This window comes from Canis aureus, chromosome 1 (genome assembly GCF_053574225.1).
Source record: "Canis aureus isolate CA01 chromosome 1, VMU_Caureus_v.1.0, whole genome shotgun sequence".
Taxonomy (NCBI): domain Eukaryota; kingdom Metazoa; phylum Chordata; class Mammalia; order Carnivora; family Canidae; genus Canis; species Canis aureus.
In genome coordinates, this window is record NC_135611.1 from 111,249,025 (window position 1) to 111,270,104 (window position 21,080).

Below are 21,080 nucleotides of genomic sequence, written 5' to 3' on the forward strand. Positions count from 1 at the left end.
CCTGAGCAGCCTTGTTTCGGGCCCAGTGGAGTGAGGTGCAGCATAGGGGAAGACCATGTCCTCCAGAACCCAGCTCTGTTTGGTGTCCCAGGAAAGGGGAGCCTTTGGCCCACTGGGAAGCAGGACCATCAGCTATAACCTGAGGAGGGGTGGGAAGAGCCTGAGGCCCTGACACTGAGCAGTAGGGACTTGCCTCACTGTCATTTAGGCATCCCTGTGCATGCATGCACCTAAACTGAGAATAACCCCAGGTAGGAAAGGAGGTGAGTGTGGCCACCAGGATATGGCAGGGTTGGCGATCATAGAAGGAGAGGCTGACACATACATGTGTTCACCAGGACATTTATGGCCTCTGTGGTTCTCCAACAACTCAGTGAAGGAGTAGGGCCCTGTCCGTTCTAACTCTAGCGTGGAAGCAGGAGAGCAGCTGACCACGATCAATCCGGCATCCTCACTGGGAGCGAGTGGTCCTCCACTGAGAGGGAGGAGACGGGGAGGACGGAGGACGGTGTGAAGAGTTCTTCTCTCCGGAGGTCCCCACGGTCACAGCTGTGCTGCTACTCCAGGGCTGAGGGGGGCATGGGGCAAAAGGGTGGAAAAAGCTGTCAGGGAGGTAGAGGACCAGCTCCCAGTGCCCCCACCCCTCGTGCTCCCCTGCCCACCCCCAGCCTCCCACAGCCCCACCCGCCCCACGCTCAGCCTGTGTCAGGTTCAGGTTCAGGAAGGTGGCGTTGGTCCTCATGCGGGGGAGGGAGGTTGACTGTGAGGAGAGAGACAGGGTGAAAAGGAATTCCGAGCCTTTAGGGGGGTCGCCTGCTGCCATCGCAGAGCATTCTACCTCCAGCACTGCCCCAGGACCAGCGTTTGATGAAGAGGATGTCTAGGGGGTACCTGGCAGTGATTGATTTCTGATCCTGGAAGCTTCACATCTGAGCTGGGAGATGCCATCCCTGACTTAGGGCTTCCAGAAGTGTCTGGTCTGATGGTGGGAGGTGAGACTCCAGACTGGAGAATGACCTAGTTCCCAGTGTCATTCAGTGTCCTGGTCTAATGTGATGAAACCTGTCCTAGGGACATGGCCTCTTGGATCTCCAGGGATGCCCAGTCTGATGGAGGAGACCTGGTCCCTGACTCTGAGAGCCCCCAGTCTGATGGCGGAGACCTGGTCCCTGACTCTGAGAGCTCCCAGTCTGATGGAGGAGACATGATCCTTGACTCTGGGAGCTCCCAGTCTGATGGAAGAGACATGGTCCTTGACTCTGGGAGCCCCCAGTCTGATAGAAGAGACATGGTCCCTGACTCTGGGAGCTCCCAGTCTGATGGAGGAGACATGGTCCCTGACTCTGGGAGCTCCCAGTCTGATGGAGGAGACATGGTCTTTAACTCTGGGAGCCCCTAATCTGATAGAGGAGACCTTATCCCTGATTCTGGGAGCTCCCAGTCTGATGGAGGAGACATGTTTCCTGCCTCTGGGAGCTCCCAGTCTGATGGAGGAGACATGGTCCCTGACTCTGGGAGCTCCCAGTCTGATGGAAGAGACATGGTCCCTGACTCTGGGAGTCCCTACTCTGATGGGCAAGCCATAGTCTTCAACATCGGGAAAATTCACAGGCTGTTGGAAGAGACATTGTTCTTGAACATTGGAAACGCCTTGTCTGAGGGCAGAGATGCAATTCCTACCATCTAGAAGCCTCTATCCTAATGGAGGATTTCACTTTATGAAAAAATTCCACCCTCTGATGGTAGAAATTCTGTTCATACTCTTACTGTAATGCAAAGAATGAGGCACAATTCCAATAGTCTAGGATCTCCCAGTCTAAAGAGGGAGGTATGATCCACTTTCATTCTATACATCTAGTCTGATGGGGGAGGTAAACTCCCATCATTAGCCCATTTTCCCAATATAGTAGCAGAGACAATATCTCCTGTGTTTTAGAGTCTACCCATCTGCAGGAAAAAGGATGCCCTACTCTCAGACTATGTCTCTTCTTTTAAAACCTTCAGTCTGGTGAACCTCTTGTATGAGAGAGAAGGCACGGAAGCCCCCTGTAGTGGCCTTCAGTCTGATGGAGGAGGCCTATCTACCCCTAGTCTAGGTCATCAGTTTGATGGAAGAGGAAAGAACTCCATTTGGAGATCCCCAAGTCAGATGGAGGAGACTAAGTCCCTTCTTGCAGTGTGATGGGTAGGCATATCCACCTCGATCTATGTTTCCCAGCCTATGGAGGAGGCAAAGCCTCCTCTTGGAAGCCTCTATCTGAAAAGAGACCCCCTCTGCCCCCTCTGATACACTCACGGGCCACCTGCAGCTCCACTTCCAGCGTCTCTGTCTTGCCCTGCAATGTGACGGTCTTGAGCATGTAGCGGCCAGCATCCGTGAGGTTCAGCTTCTGCACCAGCAGTGAGCAGTTGGCGAAGCCCACTTCCCGGCCTGTGTGTGCGGGGCCTGCGATCCAGTTCCCTGACGGCAGTTGGCTGAGCAGCCGGTTGGGCTCGGAGGCAGGCCCGCGGTACCAGGCATAGACCAGCAGGTCCTTGGGGTAGCCCTGTACGGTCAGTGTCACGTCCTGGCCCTCCATCGGCTTGGTCGGCACAGGCACAATTGTCATGGCAACTGCTGCCGCTGAGGAAACAGTGAGGGGGCTGGGTCAGCCTGGCCTGCACTGGGTATGGCATCCCCCTCCTCCCCTCAGCTGGCTCCTCCATGCCTCCCCACAACTGGCTGGTGCTCCCCCCGTGCGAGGTGCTGGGAAGGAGACAGAGGAAGGAGCTGACTTGTGTGATAGTGGAGGTCGGTTTTGTATCCCAACAATGCCTACCAGGGAGCTGTGTCTTCCCCCATGAGACTGGGAGACCCCAAAGGATGGGAGCCATCACTCCCCCATTAGACTAGGAATTTCCGGCCCTTGGGGGATATTTCTCCCATTTAACTAGATGACCCTAGAGAGTCAAACCATGTCTCCTCCATCAGATCGAAAGTTCTCAGAATACAGGGACCATGTCTCCCCTATCAGATTGGGAATTCTAGAATATGGGGGGGGGGCATTGTATCTCCCCTATGAGACTGAAAATTCTCAAAATATGGGGGCCCTGTTTCCCTTACCAGAGAGTTGAGACTTGTATACCCCAGGCCGTATCTCTTCTATCAAACCAAGAGGTCTCAGAATGTGGGGGCTATATAGTTTCTTATCAAATCAAAAGATTCCAGAGGGTGGGAGGCCATGTCTCTTCCATCAGATTTGGAATTCCAGATTATTAGGCTGGGTCTCTCCAATCAGGCTGGGGACCTCAGAGGTTGGATAGGAGCATGCCTATCTTATCAGACTGGAAATTCCTAGAAAGTGGGGGGGCTTGTACTCCCCCATCAGATTGGGAGTAACGCAGAGGTGGGAACTGTGTCTCCCCCCATCAGACTAGGAATTCTCAAAAAAAAAAAAAAAAAGACCATGTCTCCTCAAGACCACATCTCTCCCATCAGAGTACCAAATCTCCCCCAAGTGTGGACTGTCTCCTCCATCTGACTGGAAGCTCACTGAGGGTGCATGTCATGTCTCCTCCATCACTGCTTGAAAGTCCATGGAGTGTGAGGCATTGCCTCTTCGCTCTGACTGGCAGTTCCTTGAATAAGGAAGTCATGCTTCCCTATTCCAGGATCATCTCTCCAAGAGCAGAGACCATATCTCCTCCATCAGATCAGAGTCTCCCCCAGATGGGGGCAGGGTGGTTTCCTTTTCCTCTGTCTCTCCCTGGCACCTGCCACAGGGTTGCTGACAGTTTAAGAGGCCCTTGGGGGCGCTGTACCCACTCCCTGCACATACCTGCACACTTCGACACCCCCCATCTTGGCCTGTACGGGCAGGACTTGGGGCAGCACCTGAGGTCATCTGGTACACCCCCCTGTCTCTTGCCAAGACCAGCTGCCCCAGGTGGGGTGGGGCAGGAGGTACACTTACCTCTGGGGATGCCATTTCTGCTTTGGGTGAAAGAGTATCCACCCTTTGGATGAGACCCAGCCTGTTAGTAGGAGGGAGGGGGAGGGAAGGAGGGCAGGACTGTTCCCACTGTCCCTGGGGGATAGTGGCCGCTTGGGAAGGAACCAAGGCAGAATTAACGAGGCCTTCATGTTCAAAGCCACCATCCCCAGGGGATGAGAAAGTGTCCCCTGAGGATCCTGATAGCTCTCAAAACACCAGCTGTGTCTATACTACCCCCAGTCCCCAGGCTGTCTAAGGACAGGGGCAAGGCAATGCCTCCCTGGCTGTGTTTTTCCACTTGCCAACAACTGGCTGTGATTTTCCGTGTGTGTATGTGTGTGTGCACCTGTGCGTGTACACACACAGTCATCTGGGCCAGATCACTGCATCATCTAGTTGGCTGCACAGAAGTTCAGCTGTCTGCGCGGAGGGGATGGGCCAAGGCCCTCGGCAGCTGTGGCGGGCTGGATTTAGAAGGGGGGGGGCGCTCACACAAAGGGACGTCTGAATGTTTTCCCGCTCTGCTCCTGCACAGTGCGGACAAGGTGGCTCCCTTCTCACGTTGTCACCCCTCAGGGAAGAGTCTGATTCATTCTTTGTTTTCCGAGTGACAGGATATGGGCTGTCTCCTTCTGTCCCCCAAATGAAGAGGGGAGGACCACCGGACATGCCACTTTGTCACTTGGCCAAAGGATGGGTTGAGAATCTCTTAATTTCCAATGATCTGGTGGGCCAATGGTGCCCTAACTGTTGGAGGAGTGGCCAAACCTTCGCGGTCCACCTGGGCCTCCATGGGGGAGCGGGTGGTGGTCAGGCCGGGGGCAACTCACCGGTGAGCTTGACCACCACTGAGGCAGATCCGGAAAGCAGGGTCTTGGGGTTCTTAGCAATACACGTGTACGTGCCCTCCTGGGCCGCTGTCATGCTACTGATGTTGAGGTGGTCTCGCCCGTTCTTGAGGGCACGCCCGTTGAAGGCCCACACGTACTCGGGCTCTGGGCAGGACTGGGACACACACCACAGGGTGAGGGATGTATTGAAGTCAAGCTTGATGGTACAGCCTGTGCGGGCAGTAGAATCCTGGAGGATGGCCACGCGTTCTGGGCCAACTGTGGGGGCAGGAGGGAGAGAGACACGGGGCAGTAGAGGGACAGGCGAGTCCCTGGCTTCCTCTCCACCAGGCTGGGCCCCTGGGGACTTGTGGAGGGAGGAAGCTCTGGTCTTTTCTGGATCCCACACAGATCTCTAACTTGCTCTAGGATCCCGAGAATCACTTTCCCCTTTCAGGGAATCTGTTTTCTCTTCTGTAAAGAGAGGGTGTTGGGCCAGACCAAATTTCAAGATATTTTCGAAATCTATGGCCGAAGAAGAAGAAGAAGAAGAAGAAGAAGAAGAAGAAGAAGAAGAAGAAGAAGAAGAAGAAGAAAAAGAAGAAGAAGAAGAAGAAGACTAGACTATCAGTTTCTCGTAAGTCACTCTAAGATTCTAGAATTCTAGGGCTCCAAGGGTCAATGCTTCTAGTCAATGCAAGAGTCAGTGCTTCTAGGTTCTAGGATTCTAAGATTCTAGAAATCTATGTTTCTAAAATTCTAGGTTTGGGTGGCTCTAAGATTTTAGAATTCAATTCTAAGGTTCTAAGAATTTCTGCTTCTAGAGTTTCTAGGATTCTCAGAGTCTAGAATTCAGTGCTTCTTAAATCCAGCATTCCCTGGTGGTAGGATTCTAGGCTCTAAGTTTTTCTACATTAGCGGCCCTTGCGTACCTCTGTGATTTATTTGCCCCGGATTCCACACTGCATATCTGCTGCCCCTGGGAATGACTCCGTGCTTTGGTTACATTTTTAAATTTTACCTCCCCTCCCACCCACCACTCCCTTCCCGCCTCCCTTTCAAAACCAACCAGTCCTGTGTCCTTTCCTGCAGGTACTGCTTCAGACTGAAGGATTATTCCATTTCTAGGGTGGTTTTTTGTCCTTTGGCAATGGGTCAAGTGCATTTTAAGAGGGATCCCTGGCTCCTAAGCCCAGCTCATCTACTGACCCACTGTGTGCCCTCGGGTGCCCTCTCCTGGCCTCAGTTTACCCATCTATGAGATTTGGGCACTGGGTGTTTCTAGTGGGGCCAGGAGGACTCACAGTACACGGTCAGGTTGATGGGCTCGCTGCGGCTCACACTGACCGGGTTCCAGACCTCACACTGGTAGGCTCCAGCCTCCTCCCTGCGGATGCCATGCCGGGTCAGCACCCGGCCATCGGGGGACTGGCCAAGGCGGATGGCGATGGGCAGGGCTTCGCCGTTGAAGAACCAGCGGACCTCAGCGGGGCTGGGGCTGCTGCACATCAGGCGTAGGGTGTCTCGGCGCTCCACCAGTGCCGTGTTGTTGGCCATGACCACGGGCTGGGCCAGGATCTCTGTGGGGCAAGAGACAGAGGGGGAGGGGGCCGGGCACTGCCTGCTTCCCCGGCCACCCCCCTCCCCAGGTCGAGGGGCATGGCTGGATCCTGGTGGTGTCCCTGTACCCCGCCGGAGGGGCAAAGAATGGGATAAGAGGTAATCCTGGAAGCCATCCTGAAGGAGGTGAGCATTTTAATTTTATTGTTATTTTGTCTTTTTTTTGGTTTTAAATTTTTACCTTCTTTTTATGTATTTATTTATTTTTTTTATAGAGGGACTGGGAAGGAGGTGGGAAGGCTGGCTGCGGCAGAGGGGAGTCCGGGGGTGGGGTGTCTCACCATAGACCTGCAAGTGTCCGTAGCCCACCTCCGTCTGCAGCTGCCTGTTGAGAGTCTGCAGGATGTAGGTGCCCGAGTGGCGGGGCAGGACGCCCTGGATGTCCAGGCTGCCATCGGGGCGCACAGCCTCCCGCCCTGTGTGGGCCGGGCCAGGGGTCTCGTCGCCCGTGCTCACAATGTAGCTGGCCACCAGGTAAGTCAGGCTGAGAGTGGGTCCCGCGTACCAGTTGTAGGCAAGCAGCTCCCCCAAAAGCCCGTGGACGGCCAGCGTCACGTTGTCCCCCTCAGCTGGCTGGGCGGGCTCGGGGGTGATGGAGATCTCGGCCCCCACGCTCAGAAAAGTGGCTGAGGAAAAGGAGCCAGAGGGCCCGGATGAGGTCGGCTTGACCACTGCCTTCGTTCAGTGAAGGAGGAGACGTGCACTCCTGGCACACGTGTTCCTGGTATACAGTAAGTGCTCAATAAGTGCTGGCCAGGTGCAGGGTCTGGAGTGGGCCTGAGGATTGAATTTGTCGGGCCGTGCCAAGAATCTGGCAGAAAGCCTTGCACACGAGTGTGTAGCACGTGCTCAGCCTGCAAGAACTCTGGATTGCATGGGGCCCAGAGGGTTTTCCCGTCCTGAGAGTCACCAGACCGAGGCTTTCACAATCAGGCGGGCTCATCTAGGCCCCGGCTCAGCTCTCTGCCTCTCCAGGTCTGACCACAGCAGAAAGTAGGGGTGTGATGAATTGACTCCACCCCTTTCCTTTCAACCCCGACAGATAAGCCCCAAACCTGCCTAGCTGGTCAGGGCTGCTTGGGTTGGAATTGTACGTGTGCATGTATGTGTGCATGTGCGTGTGTGCGTGCGTATGCGTGTGTGTGTGTAGGCCTGGAATGGGTGTCCATGGCAGTTCTCAGGGAAGAAGTGCTGGCATGCCTGGCCTGGTTTCTGGTACTTTCCAGACTGCTAAAGCTAGGGCTAGGGGTGAGTGCTCTGGGTGTAGCACTCGGCCCTGCTGCTACTGGCTGTGTGACCCCGGCTGCTGGCTTCCCCTCTCTGAGCCTCCGATTTCTCGTCTATGAAGTGGGGGGTCATGAGTGGGCCTCCTGCCTAGGGTGGTGGTGAACACACGGGCAACGTTACCAACAGCTCCCGTGGCACAGTCGGCGCTAGCCAATGTTGCTTGTTATGACCTTCAAACGACCCTGTGAGTTTAGCCCGTTTCGTAGACGGGGAAATAGGACGAGAAGGGGAAGGCACCTGCCCAAAGCCACATCCCAGGGAGAGGCCGAGCTGCTGGCTAGAGCTCACCCCGGCCAAGCTTCCGTGGCTCAGTATGGCTCTGCCACACCGAGCGAGCGAGCAGGATCAGCGGCTCCTCTGCTTGAGCTCACGCCCTGATTCCAGAAATTTCTGAGTTTCACCCTACAAACCTCTCTGGGTGGCCGTCCCTGGCCAGCCCCACGCTGGGTGCCTCCTGGAGGAGCAAACGATGCCCTCCCTACACAGCATGCTGGGTGCTGGCTCCCACCTTCCCTCTCCGGGTCCCAGGGATCCCCACCCTTCCCCCCAGTGGGCTGAGGTTGTGGGGGGCTCCATTCTTGCTCACCACTGAGGAGGAGCCAGCTGCACCCGGTCACAGCCATCTTTCGCCCCCAACTTGGTCTTGAAGACGGCGGTGGTGGCGTCCCAGTGCTCCGAGGCCCTTCCTGGTGGGGACCTGGCTCCGTCTGGCGCGGGACCTGGGAGGGTTCGGTGATTTGGAGCCGGGGGAGATCACCTGAATTTGGAGGGATCGAGTCACCAAGGATCTGGGGCCCCATTTGGGTACCAGAGCAGGTGTGGCAGGCACGGGCCAGGGGCCACGACCCGGCCAGGCCTCCTGGGGCGCTGCCTAACCTTCTTTGTGCTGAGGGCCCGGGTCTGGTACCAGGAGAAGAACCAGGTCGCCAGGGAGGAGGAGGAGGCGCGGGGGAAAGATTTTAGGGCAGTTCTTACTCGGGGCCCACACCTCGGCCTCCCTGGCAATGTGGGGGTCACTGAGGAATAAAACCAGCGACTGTCGTTTCCTGGCCTTGGCACCGTGGGTGACTGTCAGCTTGTCCTTTCAGGGGATGTCCCCCCAGGTGGGCACTGTTTGCAGAGAGGGAAACTGAGGCACTGGCCACAGGCTCTGACTTGCCCAAGGTCCTGCAGGGAGAGGGAATTTGAACCCTGTTCTGTGTGCAAAGCCACACAGAAGGAAGGAGGCTGGGCGGCTACTCACTCTCTTTGGGGCTCTGCTCCCACCGGCCCCCGTATGGGGCTAAGAAACCCACGTTCCCTCTTCCCTTCTCGGCCTTGACAGCCCTGTCTGTCAGGTGTGTGCGTGGAGAGTTTGGGGCCAGAGAAGCGTCCGGGTTTGACCTTGGCTCTGCACTTGGGCGAAGCGGGGCTGGAGGCAGCCCCTTGCTGAGTCTCCGCGTGCTGCTCTGAAAAGCCGGGATGGTGGAGACCCTGAGAGCAGTTGGTGAGCTGCTCCGTGTCAGGCCTTTGGCCAGCAGCCGGCAGAACGGGCCCCCAGGGCGAGGTCTGCTTGGTGTTACTATTATGAAAAGTGTAGGCACGGGACCTGGTCCACTGTCCCCTACCTCCACGACCCGGGGCAAGTCATGGAACCCGCTGGGCCTCAGCGTCCTCATCTGTGAAATGGGAATGATGACAGCACCCACCTCGTAGGGCTGTTTTACTCAACAAATATTGCAAGAGCATCTCCTGTCTGCCGGACAGTGTCCTGGGTGCTGGTGGGGCTGACGTTCGTGGGTAAACAAACAAAATATTATGTTGGATGGACGTAAATGGGGAAAAATAAAGCCAGGAAGGGGGTTTGTGATTTTCATATGTAATTATTTAAATTTTATTTATTTATTCATGAGAGAGACACAGAGAGAGAGGCAGAGGGAGAAGCAGGCTCCCTACGGGGAGCCTCATGTGGGACTTGATCCCAGGACCCTGGGATCACTCCCTGAGCTGAGGGCAGACTGCTGAGCCACTGAGGTGTCCCCGCATTTGTGATTTTTATTTTATTTTATTTTATTTTTTAAAGATTTATTTATTTATTCATGAGAGACACACACACATACACATACAGGCAGAGACAGAGGCAGAGGGAGAAGCAGGCTCCCCGCAGGGAACCTGATGTGGGACTCGATCCGGATTTCAGGATCATGCCCTGAGCCAAAGGCAGGTGCTCAACTGCTGAGCCACCCAATTTTTAAATTGGAGCTGGAGGAGGGGATCAGGGGAGGTGTTTCTGGAAAGGTGAGGTTGGCAGATGCCGTGGGGGATCTGGGGAAAGTGTTTTCGACAAATGTGTTATATTGATCTCTTGATGGTTCTGGGCGCTGGTCCTTCTCAGGCCCCAGCGGCCTGCATCTGGGCAAGGGCCGTACCAGTGGCTCCCCTGTCCTGGTTTGCTCTTCCTAGTTTGCATCCTGTCCTGAGCTACCCTTGCAGGGCGGGGCTCTGATGGGGGAGTGGCGGGAAGTGTGGGTGCCCTGGCGCCTCCTGTTCCCCCCACCCCACCTGCAACCTCACCTCATCCTTCTTTGTCCTGACCCAGGCCTCTCCCGAGCCCATTCAGGATGCCTCCCCCCAGATGTCCCCTGGGCACCTCTCACTCACCTTGTCCTAAACTGACCTTGGCATCTTCCCCCAGACCTGTTCCTCCTCTTATCAGGGATGGCGCCACCGTTCACCTGTCACTGGGACAGAGAGACCCAGGACTGTGTCCCTGACACTTCCCTCCTCTCTCCCCCTAGCACGCCACACCCTGTGGCACCTGCTCTTTCTCTTTCTCCCTGTCCTCCCTGCCCTGGTCCAGGCATCACCCTGCTCCTCATCTGGCTTCCCCCAGGAGATCCTCCCAGGTCCATGGGCCTGGTCTCACCCTCCCTCCTTCCATGTGCTCAGAACCTGCCATGACTCCCCAGTGCCCACAGGAGAAAGCCCAGCTTCTTGGCGTGGCCCACGAGGCTCTGCATGGCCTGGCCCCTGCCTACTTGCCCAGCCTCATGGACACCCCTTCCTCCTGGGAACTCTGTGCTCCAGTTATTCCGCCTCACTTATGCCCTCTCCGGCCAGCAGATCCCTGCTTTCCTCTGCTCTATTTCATTGCCTGCCTCCTCCAGGAAGCCCTCTGGACTCTCAGGCTGGGCTAGGTACACCCTGGGATCCCCAGTCCCAGTCCTGACCACCCTGGGTCCTCCCAGTCAAAGGGTGAGCCTGTCTCCCCATCTGGACTATGAGTCCTAGGAAGGCAGGCCCTGGGCTGTTGTGGTCACTACTGTGTCCCCATTGCTGCCCAGCTCAGAGTTGGGGTTCAAACAGTGTTTGTGGAAGCCGACACCAGGTGTGGATGACAGAGAGGAGTCCCCAGGGAGGCCCGGGTTTCTGGTGATTTGCTATCTGGTTGAGGATGTGAGGAGGCCGTGTCTCTGGGAGGACTGAGACACATCCAGGCTGTTGTCCAGACTCTGCCATGGCTCCCTGCCTTGGTGGCGTCGTGCTGATGGCTCTCTGCTGTCCTTGCCTTTCCGGATCCACCTGCACCCTCCCACCTCCCTGCCTCTCCTCTGATGCTCCTGAACGTGAGCCTGGATCCTTGAGTCCTTTGAAAGCCGAAGTTTCTTGAGTGTCTGCTGTATGCCAGGCCCAGAGCTGGGCAGAAAGTGGACCAGGTGATCCCGGGCAGAGGCCTGTGCCTCTCTGTGCAATGGGTAGTGGGGGATCACGACACTGACCTCCCTGGGATTCCTCTGAGAGGGGGGCTCAGTGCCGGACCTGAGTGGGCTCTGGGTACATGGGTGCCACTGTTCCCTCACCAGTCAACAGACATTTCTTGAGTACCTAGTATGTGCCAGGCACTGTGCCAGGCGTTAAGCTACGGTCATTAGTGGAACAAAAATCTCTGCCTCGGAATCCCTGGGTGGCGCAGCGGTTTGGCGCCTGCCTTTGGCCCAGGGCGCAATCCTGGAGACCCGGGATCGAATCCCACGTCGGGCTCCCGGTGCATGGAGCCTGCTTCTCCCTCTGCCTGTGTCTCTGCTTGTCTCTCTCTCTCTCTGTGACTATCATAAATAAAAAAAAAAAAAAAAAAAAATTAAAAAATAAATAAAAATAAAAAAATAAAAAAAATCGCTGCCTCACGGAACTGACCTTTGGTTTGGGGAGATAATCAATAGACAAATAAACACAAATGCATATAACTTTATGTCAGGTGGGGATAATGCCATGGGAAAAAAGAAAGCAGGGGAGGGAGTAGAGGTGGCTTGGGCACTGGCTTATGTCCAGCAGTGAGAAGATGTTGTAGGGGGCAACCCTGGAGTAGAGACTTAATGAGGGAGCCATGCTGAATCTGGGGGAAGAGCATTCCCCAGGACACAGCAAGTGCAAAGGTCCTGAGGCAGGAGTGTTTCAGTGAGCGGAGGGAAGAGTGGAGGGGCCAGTGAGGGAACCGGGGGGGGGGGGGCAGCGATCCTGAAGGGCCTCGTGGGCCATGGGAGGACTTTGGCTTTTACTCTGAGACCAGAGCGATGAGAGCACTTTGAGCAGAGAAGGGATGGGGGCTCTGGTGTTAATAGAAACTTCTGGCTTCATTGTGGGTAACAGAGGAGTGGGGAGTGAGGGTCTGTGCTGGGAGGCCCTGGCAGGGGATTGCAATAGTCCAGCTGTGTCCCAGGTAGCCACGAGCCACTAGCTTCACTAGCTTATCCGAATTGAGATGAGCTGTGAGTAAAATGACCACACCAAATACTGAGGGCTTATTGCAAACCAAAAAAAAAAAAAAAAAAAAAAAAAAAAAGAATGTAAAAATAAAAATAGATCATCCTTTTTTTTTTAAGATTTATTTATTTATTTATTCATGAGAGACACAGAGAGCAAGAGAGAGGCAGAGACACAAGCAGAGGGAGAAGCAGGCTCCATGCAGGGAGCCCGACGTGGGACTCGATCCCGGGTCTCCAGGATCATACCCTGGGCTGAAGGTGGCGCTAAACCGCTGAGCCACCCGGGCTGCCCTCATTTTTTATATTGATTCCATGTTGAGATGATAACATTTGGGCAGCCCGGGTGGCTCAGCGGTTTAGCGTCGCCTTCAGCCCGGGGCGTGATCCTGGAGACCCAGGATCGAGTCCCACGTCGGGCTCCCTGCATGGAGCCTGCTTCTCCCTCTGCTTGTGTCTCTGCCTCTCTCTCTGTGTCTCTATGAATAAATAAATAAAATAAAATAAACATTAAAAAAAAAGAGAGATGATAACATTTCGCATATGTTGGGTTAAGTAAATGCATTTCACCTTTTTTTTTCTTTTTTTGTGCTTTTCTTCATGTGAGGCCAGGATGTCTTCTGCTGCGTATGTAGCTCGCGTTCTTTCTGGGATGGCGCGGGCCCCACCCGGGAGGGGGGAATTGGCTGGGCCTTGGATCTAGTTTCCACGGATGCTCTTATTCCTTTTGACATTGTCAGTTTTACCCATGACGTCATCGGGTGCCCCCTCCCTCCTGGAGGATCCATTTTGCAGCCCAGAAAACTGAGGCTTGGGGCCGTTGCCTCAGGGGGTTGCAGTGGGCAAGCCTTATCTTCTCCACCCAGCAAAGGCAGGCTGGGGACAAGGTTCCCTGATCTTGTTTTGTCAGCCCTCTTATCTGGCCAGCCACGTCAATAGCTCCCTGGGGAGCCGGCCTGGGGCCCTGTCCCTCTGTCTCCAGCCTGGGATCCCGCCCACTTGGGCTTAGTCAGTATTTGTTAGATGGAAACTGGCCTGGGCCCCTGTGGCGGACCCTTGTCCCATCCTCCCCGGCAGAGACCTTGGAGCCCAGGGGCTGCTGGAGCGGTTCCCTCGGTGAGGCCAAAGCAGGTTTCTGACCCTCCCGCCCCCCCTTATCTGTGAGGGGAGGCCTAGGTGCTGCAATATTTACTCATGGACCTGACCTCAGGGTGTGGCTTCCTGTGCCCGCCTGCCAGGCGAGGTCTGGGCTCGGTCCTGGGGAGGCTGTCCTTGGGGAGAAAGGACCCCAGATGCCCTGCAGTCCTCACCCGGGGGAGAGCACCTGAGCTGCCCTGTGGGGCGGGACGAGTGCATTGGAGGAGAGAGCGGCAAGCCTTTGCACAGGCCCTTCCCTCTGCCAGGATCCCCTGCCCACCCCCCCTTCTCTCTCTCGCCTAGTCCACCCGGGGTTTTTCCAAGTCCTTCAACCATTAGACAAATATTTATTGAGCACCAACTACCTGCGGACCGTGCATCCCTTTCCTTGTGGGGTGTAATCCTGTTGGAGGGAGAGCAATGCTAATCGAAAAACTGATAGATCATATCATGTCGCGGAGAGATAACTGCTATAAAAAAATAAAGGAGGGCCAGAGGGTAGAAGTGACGGGGGTTGTTGCTCTTTTAGCTAGGGAGGTCAGGAAGGGCCTTTCTGAAGAGACATGTGAGCTGAGACCTGAAGGAGATGAAGGAGATGACGCAGGGTCTGGGGACATCTGGGGGAAGGGTGTTTGGGGCAGCAGACACAGCAAGTACAAAGGCCCTGAGGCAGGAAGGTCTTTGGTGAGTGTGAGGACAGCAAGGTGGCTGAGTGACGGAGGGGGCAGGGGGAAGAGGTGGTTGCAGAGGGAGCAGGGGACCTGGGAAGTAGGACTTTGGGTGCAAGATGGCCCTTTGTAGGGGAGTGGGGTGATGGTAAGGCCCAGCTTAGGGTAAGAGAGCCAACGAGCCACAGAAGAGAAGGATCTAGGTCTGGAAGGAGGGGTTGCGGGGGGCTGAGTTGGTAAGTGTGAGAAGCTGGGCTTTTCTGGAGTTAGGGAGGATGGAGGGGAGCAGAGAGAGAAGGTCAGGTTCTCTGGGGGCCCCCAAAGGTCCAGAAGGCCCTGAGCAGAAACCTGGCTAGATGTCCTGTCTTTCTCGAGCCTCATTTTATCCAGCAGGAATATGGGAAGGGAGTAGATTTGGATTTAGAGTTATGTAAAAACAATTTAATAACTTTTTTTAAAAAAAGATTTTATTTATTTGAGAGAGAGAGTGTGGGCGTGAACATGGGGGTGGGGGGAGGCAGAGGGAGAAGCAGACTCCCTGCTAAGCAGGAAGCTCGATGTGGGGCTCGATCCCAGGATCCTTAGATCGTGACCTGACCCAAAGGCAAACGCACAATCACCTGAGAGCCACCCAAGTGCCCCACTTTTTAAAAAAAATAACTTTATTTTGGAAAATTTCCAAATTCCACACATTTCCCAGCTCCCTCCAATCTTGCTGCTCTTTCCCTAGCTACCCCTGACCTATAGTATTTGAAAGCAACTTCCAAGCCTCTTATCGTCTTACTCATAGATGCCTCAGCCTATATCCCTAAAAGATAGGGACTCATTAAGAAAACCACACAATGTCATATTTTTACCTAACACGTGAAAATGTTAACAAAAAACACTTCCTGAATATCTTCAAATACCTAGTCAGTATTCAGATTTCCAGTCTCATAAACATCATCTCATTCTTAGCTTCACTGGGGCATAGTTTTCTTTCTTTCTTTTCTTCTTCTTTTATTTAGGGATTTTTAAAGTAATTTTTGCACCCCACGTGGGGCTTGAACTCACGACCCCGAGATCAAGGTGGCACGCTCGACCAACTGAGCCAGCCAGGTGCCCCTGGGGCAGGATTTTCATAGCACAGAGTTCATTTTCCGCAGCCACCACCAGATCTCGTTTTAGAGCACCTTCGACACCCCCGAAAGTTTCCTCGTGCCAGGACCCCAAAAGGGCTCGATGTTTTTGAAATGCTGATTCCAGCAGCGGGATGCTTTCCACAAGCGAAATCTTCCATGCCACCCCAGGGAGGTTAGCAGATAAAGGAGGCCCGCAGGGCCGTCAGGGGCTACACCTCTGCAGCAGGCCCGCCAGACGGACTCTTTCAGAGGGCAGTGCCCCCTGCCTACAAAGGGGTTGAGTTCGGGAGGGAAGGGTTTTCCCCATGAATCATAATCAGTCTTGGTCATGGGCCAGCCCATTTCCTTCCCCAGACAGCCACTTCCTCGTTTGTGTGATGAGGAGCCACAGCCCTGAGAATCGAGTGGTGCTGGGGACTCAGAGGAAGGGAGTGGGGGTCCGCAGTGAGCCTTGGGGGGCAGAGCTTGGGTGGAGAGGATGAAGGAGTCCCGGGGCTCCTAGTCCCCAACGAGGACACTGGTCTCTTCCAAATCGGGCTGCTCAACACAGTGCCTGGAGTTCCAACCTTAGCGATCTCTCTCTCTCTCTCTCTCTCCTGTGAGCGGTGCCCTCTCCTAAGGCAGAGCCCTCTCTCTGCTTGGACACATGGACCCCAACACGGTCGCAGCCCTGGGTGACATTTGGTCCTTGACGGATCAGAATGAATAGGAGAGAGAGCCAGGTGTTAGGCTCTGATGCCTGTTTTCTTTTTTTAAAGATTTTATTGATTTATTCATCAGAGAGAGAGAGAGAGAGAGAGAGAGGGGCAGAGACACAGGCAGAGGAGAAGCAGGCTTCACGCAGGGAGCCCGACGTGGGACTCGATCCCGGGTCTCCAGGATCACGCTCTGGGCAGAAGGCGGCGCTAAACCACTGAGCCACCTGGGCTGCCCTCTTTTTCTTTTTTTAAAAAAGATTTTATTTATTTATTCATGAGAGACACAGAGAGGCAGAGACACAGGCAGAGGGAGAAGCAGGCTCCCCGCAGTGAGCCTGATGCGGGACTCGATCCCGGGACCCCAGGATCACACCCTGAGCCCAAGGCAGGCGCTAGACCGCTGAGCCACCCAGGTGTCCCTGCCTCAGTTTTCTTATCTGTAAAATGGGAACGCTCAGAGCGCTGCCCCCACAGAACCGTTGTGAGGATCAGGTAAGTTGAGAAACGTGAAGCGCTCAGCGCAGTGCGTGGCCAGGTTACGTCGCCTCCCCCTAGACCGCCAGCTTCCTGAGTCGGGGCCTGTCCTTCTCTTCATGTCTCTGGAGTCCAGGCTTCATTCAACAGAGCTTGATGTCCAGTAGCTGCTCAGTGAATGTCTGTCGACGAATGAGTGGAGGTGGCCGGGTACAGCGAGGGAGGATATGGAGATAACGAGTCTGCCCACGTGTCACTTATTCCACACACGTTCCTTGATCCATTGCCCTGGGCCTGCCCTGCTGGGTGGTGCTGGGACCCATCTGTGACCGCGGGGTGGCCTTGGCCCAGCCCTTCCAGGGCTTACAGTCCAGTGGCGAGACAAATCTCTAGACAGTGACCACCCAGAGTGGGCAGAGCTGAGGTCGAGGAACTCAGGAGAAGGACCTGACCCAGCTTGAGTGTCAGGGGGGGCTTCCTGGAGGAGGAGGTGTCTGAGCTGAAGACCTGGAAGACCAACGGGGGTGGGGCCGGCAGGGTGGAGTGCTGTGCCTGTGGGCATGCCCAGAGCATGGGGAGCAGAGTGGGAAAGGCCTGGAAGCAGTTCAGGGGATGATAGACTGCAGACCACAGGGTGGGGGTGAGCGTCAGGGGTTGCTGAGAGGGAGGCTGAGGGGCCTCCAGGAGCCAGACCTCCCAGGGATTTGCAGGCTATGATGAGAACCTGGACTTTAAGGGCACTTGGAGAGCCATGGGTGGTTCCAAGCAGGGAGGAGGCACTACTGAGTTTGGGATTTAGAAAGATCCCTTGGGCTGTCTCATGGTGGGAGGATGGGAGGGGGCAGGAGACCAGGTAGGGGGATGGGGAGGTGATGGGGAGAGACGTCCTGGCCCAGGGCTGGGCTGTCGAGACCCCAAGCTCAGGAGGCCTAGGAGGTAGGTTCTGGTGTTTGCCCCCTTTGAGGGAAGGAGACACCCAGGTTTTGGGCCTGGGCAGCTGGGTGCATCCTCTGAGCTCTCAGAAGGGTACACAAAGGCTAAAAAAAAAAAAAAAAAAAGAAGGGTACACAAAGGGGCGGAGGCTGGGGACAGGTGCCCTGGGGTGGGGTGCAGAGGTGCTCAGAGCAGCCAGGGCGTCTGTTGGCCTGTGTGGTCCTCTGCTGCCCCCTGCTGGCTCTGCATTGACGAGTGCTGCTTGCAAGTCTGGCAGAAAGGACGGACCCAATGAACCCAAACTCCAACCAGTGATAAAAGATGACATTTCTGGGGCGACCATGCACCCATGTTCACTGCCCCCCCCGCCCCCGGGTCTCCAGCTGCCTCCTGCCAACTCACCGAAGTGAATTTCAAGAGTGACCTCTCAAGCCTGCCCTCTTCCTTCCCTCCTCCCTCCCTTCTCTTTCTCAGTTTTATTGAGATATAATTCACATAACAGACAATCCACCCGTTTAAAGTGTACAAATCAGGCAGCCCCGGTGGCCCAGCGGTTTAGCGCCACCTGCAGCCCAGGGCGTGATCCTGGAGACCCGAGATCGAGTCCCACGTCGGGCTCCCTGCATGGAGCCTGCTTCTCCCTCTGCCTGTGTCTCTGCCTCTCTCTCTCTCTCTCTCTGTCTCTATAAATAAATTTAAAAAAATCTTTTAAAAAAAGTGTACAAATCCAGTTGTTCTTAATATGTTCATAGGGCCACACAACCATCCACATGATCGATTTTAGAACATTTCCATCACCCCGAAAAGAACCCCTGTACCCCTCAGCAGTCACTCCTAGCCCCCCATCCCTCCAGCTCCTGGTGACCACTCATCTGCTAGGAAGCAAATCCTAGATGTCTCTGTGGATTTGTCTATTCTGGACAATTCCCTTTCATGGAATCATATAATATGTAGCTTTTTGTGTCTGGCTTCTTTTCATTCAGCATCATGTCCTCAAGGTTCATCCAGGTCGTCCCATGGCTCAGTACTTCGGTACTTCGGTCCTTATCCGAAGGCCGCATTATATTCCATTGTCTGGATACACCATGTTTTGTTTCTCTGTTCCTCTGCTGATGGATATTTGGGTTGTTTTCACTTTTGGGCTATTATGAACAGTGCCGTGAGCATCTGGGTACAAGTTTTCATGTGGACATGTTTTCACTCCTTGCAAACCTAGTCCTCTTGCATTATGAATGCAATGCCCCTGCATCCCATCAGCAAACCAGACACCAGGGGGGGTCCCCCATTCCAGCTCCCCAGCTTTCTTGGCATCTGTTCATTCTTCTTCATAATATTACTCCCCTGGGAGTTATGTTTGGTGCCATTTGTTGTCAGTTCTCTGAGGATAGGGATATCTGTTGTTGTTTTTTAAAGATTTTATTTATTTATTCATGAAAGACACACAGAGAGAGACAGACACAGGCAGAGGGAGAAGCAGGCTCCCTGCAGGGAGCCTGTTGCAGGACTCGATCCCAGGACCCCGGGATCATGACCTGAGCCAAAGGCAGATGCTCAACCACTGAGCCACCCAGGCATCCTGGGATCTCTGCTTTGTTCTCAGCTATCTCATCAGAGCCTAGAAAAACTGCACACAGCAGGTGATCAATAAATGTTCGTTGAGCTGATGAACGAAACTTTTGACACACTCTTCTCCCTCATCCCTTACATCTAACCCAGGGCCAAATTCTGCCAATGTTTTATTCTAAATATCTCTTGGCTCTATGCATTTCTTCCACCAGCGAGGCCTGCCACCCTGGTTCAGCACCTGCTGAATGAATGAATGAATGAGTCACTGGATGAAGATGTGGATGGGTCTTCCTAGGAAGTTCTCTCAGGAAAGCATCGTGGCAGAGAATGTGGCCTCTGGTGTGAATCCTGATGGGGTATCGATTGGGCTGTTCATACATATCAGTTTTCCTTATTCTGAATACACGGAAGCATTGCACCTGCCAGCGCTCTTGACATTAGGTTGTATCATGTACCCTCCTTTGGCCAACGAGCTGTGAGTGGGAGTGTCACTTCTGGGTGAAAGCCTTTAAAAGTCTGCTTTGCCGTGTCCCCTCCCTTTTCCGGCACAGTGACCGACTGTGAGAGCCTGGTTCCTGAATGAGGAGATGTGAAGCCGAGCTCTCCTGACTCTGGGCATGCCCTCTGCACTGAGACCACCGTGAAGCCCGAGCAAGAAATAAACCACCGTTGCTATTTTAAGGCACGGAGATGGTGGGGTTGTTTGTTACTGCAGCCTAACCCAGCTCATCCTGACCCCAACACTGGCCTTTCTTTATACATGGTGTGTGACCTTGGGACAGTCACTTCCCTTCTCTGGGCCTCCATTTCTCCATCTGCAAAATGGGAATAGACAGTCCCAGCCTCCCAAGGCTATTCTGAGAATTTGAGAAGTTCAGACAAGTAAAGACACAGAGGCCCGGCTCTGTTTACTGGAGCTGTTGCTACCGTCAGTCATGCTTATGCTTACGCCTGGTTTTGTAGCGGTGAAGAAGAAGACCTCACTGGTGACCCCAGTGCTCTCCCTTTAGGGATGTATTTGAGGACTGTGTGACGCTATCATTTCTGCTCGCATCCCGTTGGCCAGGAGTTAGTCACATGGCCGCATCGAGCTGCAGGGCATTCTGGGAAATGTAGTTTTTAATGCTCAGCAGGAAATGTAGTTTTTATACACTTGGTTCAAAACCCTATTACTGAGGAAAAGGAGAGAACAGATATTGGGGTTTGACAGGGGTTGCTAGAAAAGAGGAGAGGAAGGCAGGCATGGGGTCCCCCCACATACTCTGCACCTGACAGCCAGTGCTGGGGCTGACCCTGCTGTGACCTGGTCAGCAGCAGGGGATCAGCGGCCCAGAGGATTGGGGTGTCCTGAGAGGTCTGGGGATGGAGAAATCCTTAAGCGGGGAGTATTTGCATATTGAGTCAGGAAGAGACGCAACTTCCCTTCCAGCGAATTCTTTCTCATCCTCTATGTTAATTTCCCGCGGCTGCTGTAACCAATTGGCATAAATGAAGTGGTTTCAAATAATAGGAATTTATTCGCTTACAGTTCTGGAGGTCAGAAGTCTGAAATGGGTCTCACTGGGCCAAAACCAAGGTGGTGGCGGGGCTGGGTTGCTTTCTGGAGGTTCTAGGGGAGAATCTGTGTTCTTGCGATTGTGTTCAGAGTTTCTGGGCTCTGCTGGTGGCCTCTTTTTGTCTGCCACGCCAGCAAGGGTCCCCAGAAATCTTCCTCCCATCACGTCCCTCTGACTCTGTGGGGTCTTGGCTTCTGGGCCCTTCCTCCATCTTCAAAGGCCTGTATCACTCCAATCTCTACCTCCTTTCTTACAACTCCTTCCCTGACTCTCTCTTCTCCTGGGTCCCTTTCAGAAGGACCCTTGTGATTATATTTCAGGCCCAGTGAGATCGTCCAGGATCATGGATAACCATCTCAGGATCCCATCTCAGGATCCTTAACCCAGTCATACCTGCCAAGGCCCTTTTGCCATGTAAGGTAACATTCACAGGGCATTAGCACATAGACAACTTTATTCAGCCTACGACATGGTCTT

General features: G+C 54.4%; 1 protein-coding gene across 1 annotated transcript; it reads right to left on the reverse strand.

The window, feature by feature from the left end:
* Nucleotides 1-326: 326 nt before the first annotated feature.
* CEACAM16 (CEA cell adhesion molecule 16, tectorial membrane component) lies at nucleotides 327-7,105 on the reverse strand (the record flags this gene model as incomplete). The annotated part of the gene is made up of 4 exons (XM_077893285.1): nucleotides 327-2,623; nucleotides 4,805-5,083; nucleotides 6,109-6,384; nucleotides 6,706-7,105. Coding segments are annotated over 4 exons (1,359 nt in total), but the record flags the coding sequence as incomplete, so codon positions are not given.
* Between the last annotated feature and the right edge of the window lie 13,975 nt (nucleotides 7,106-21,080).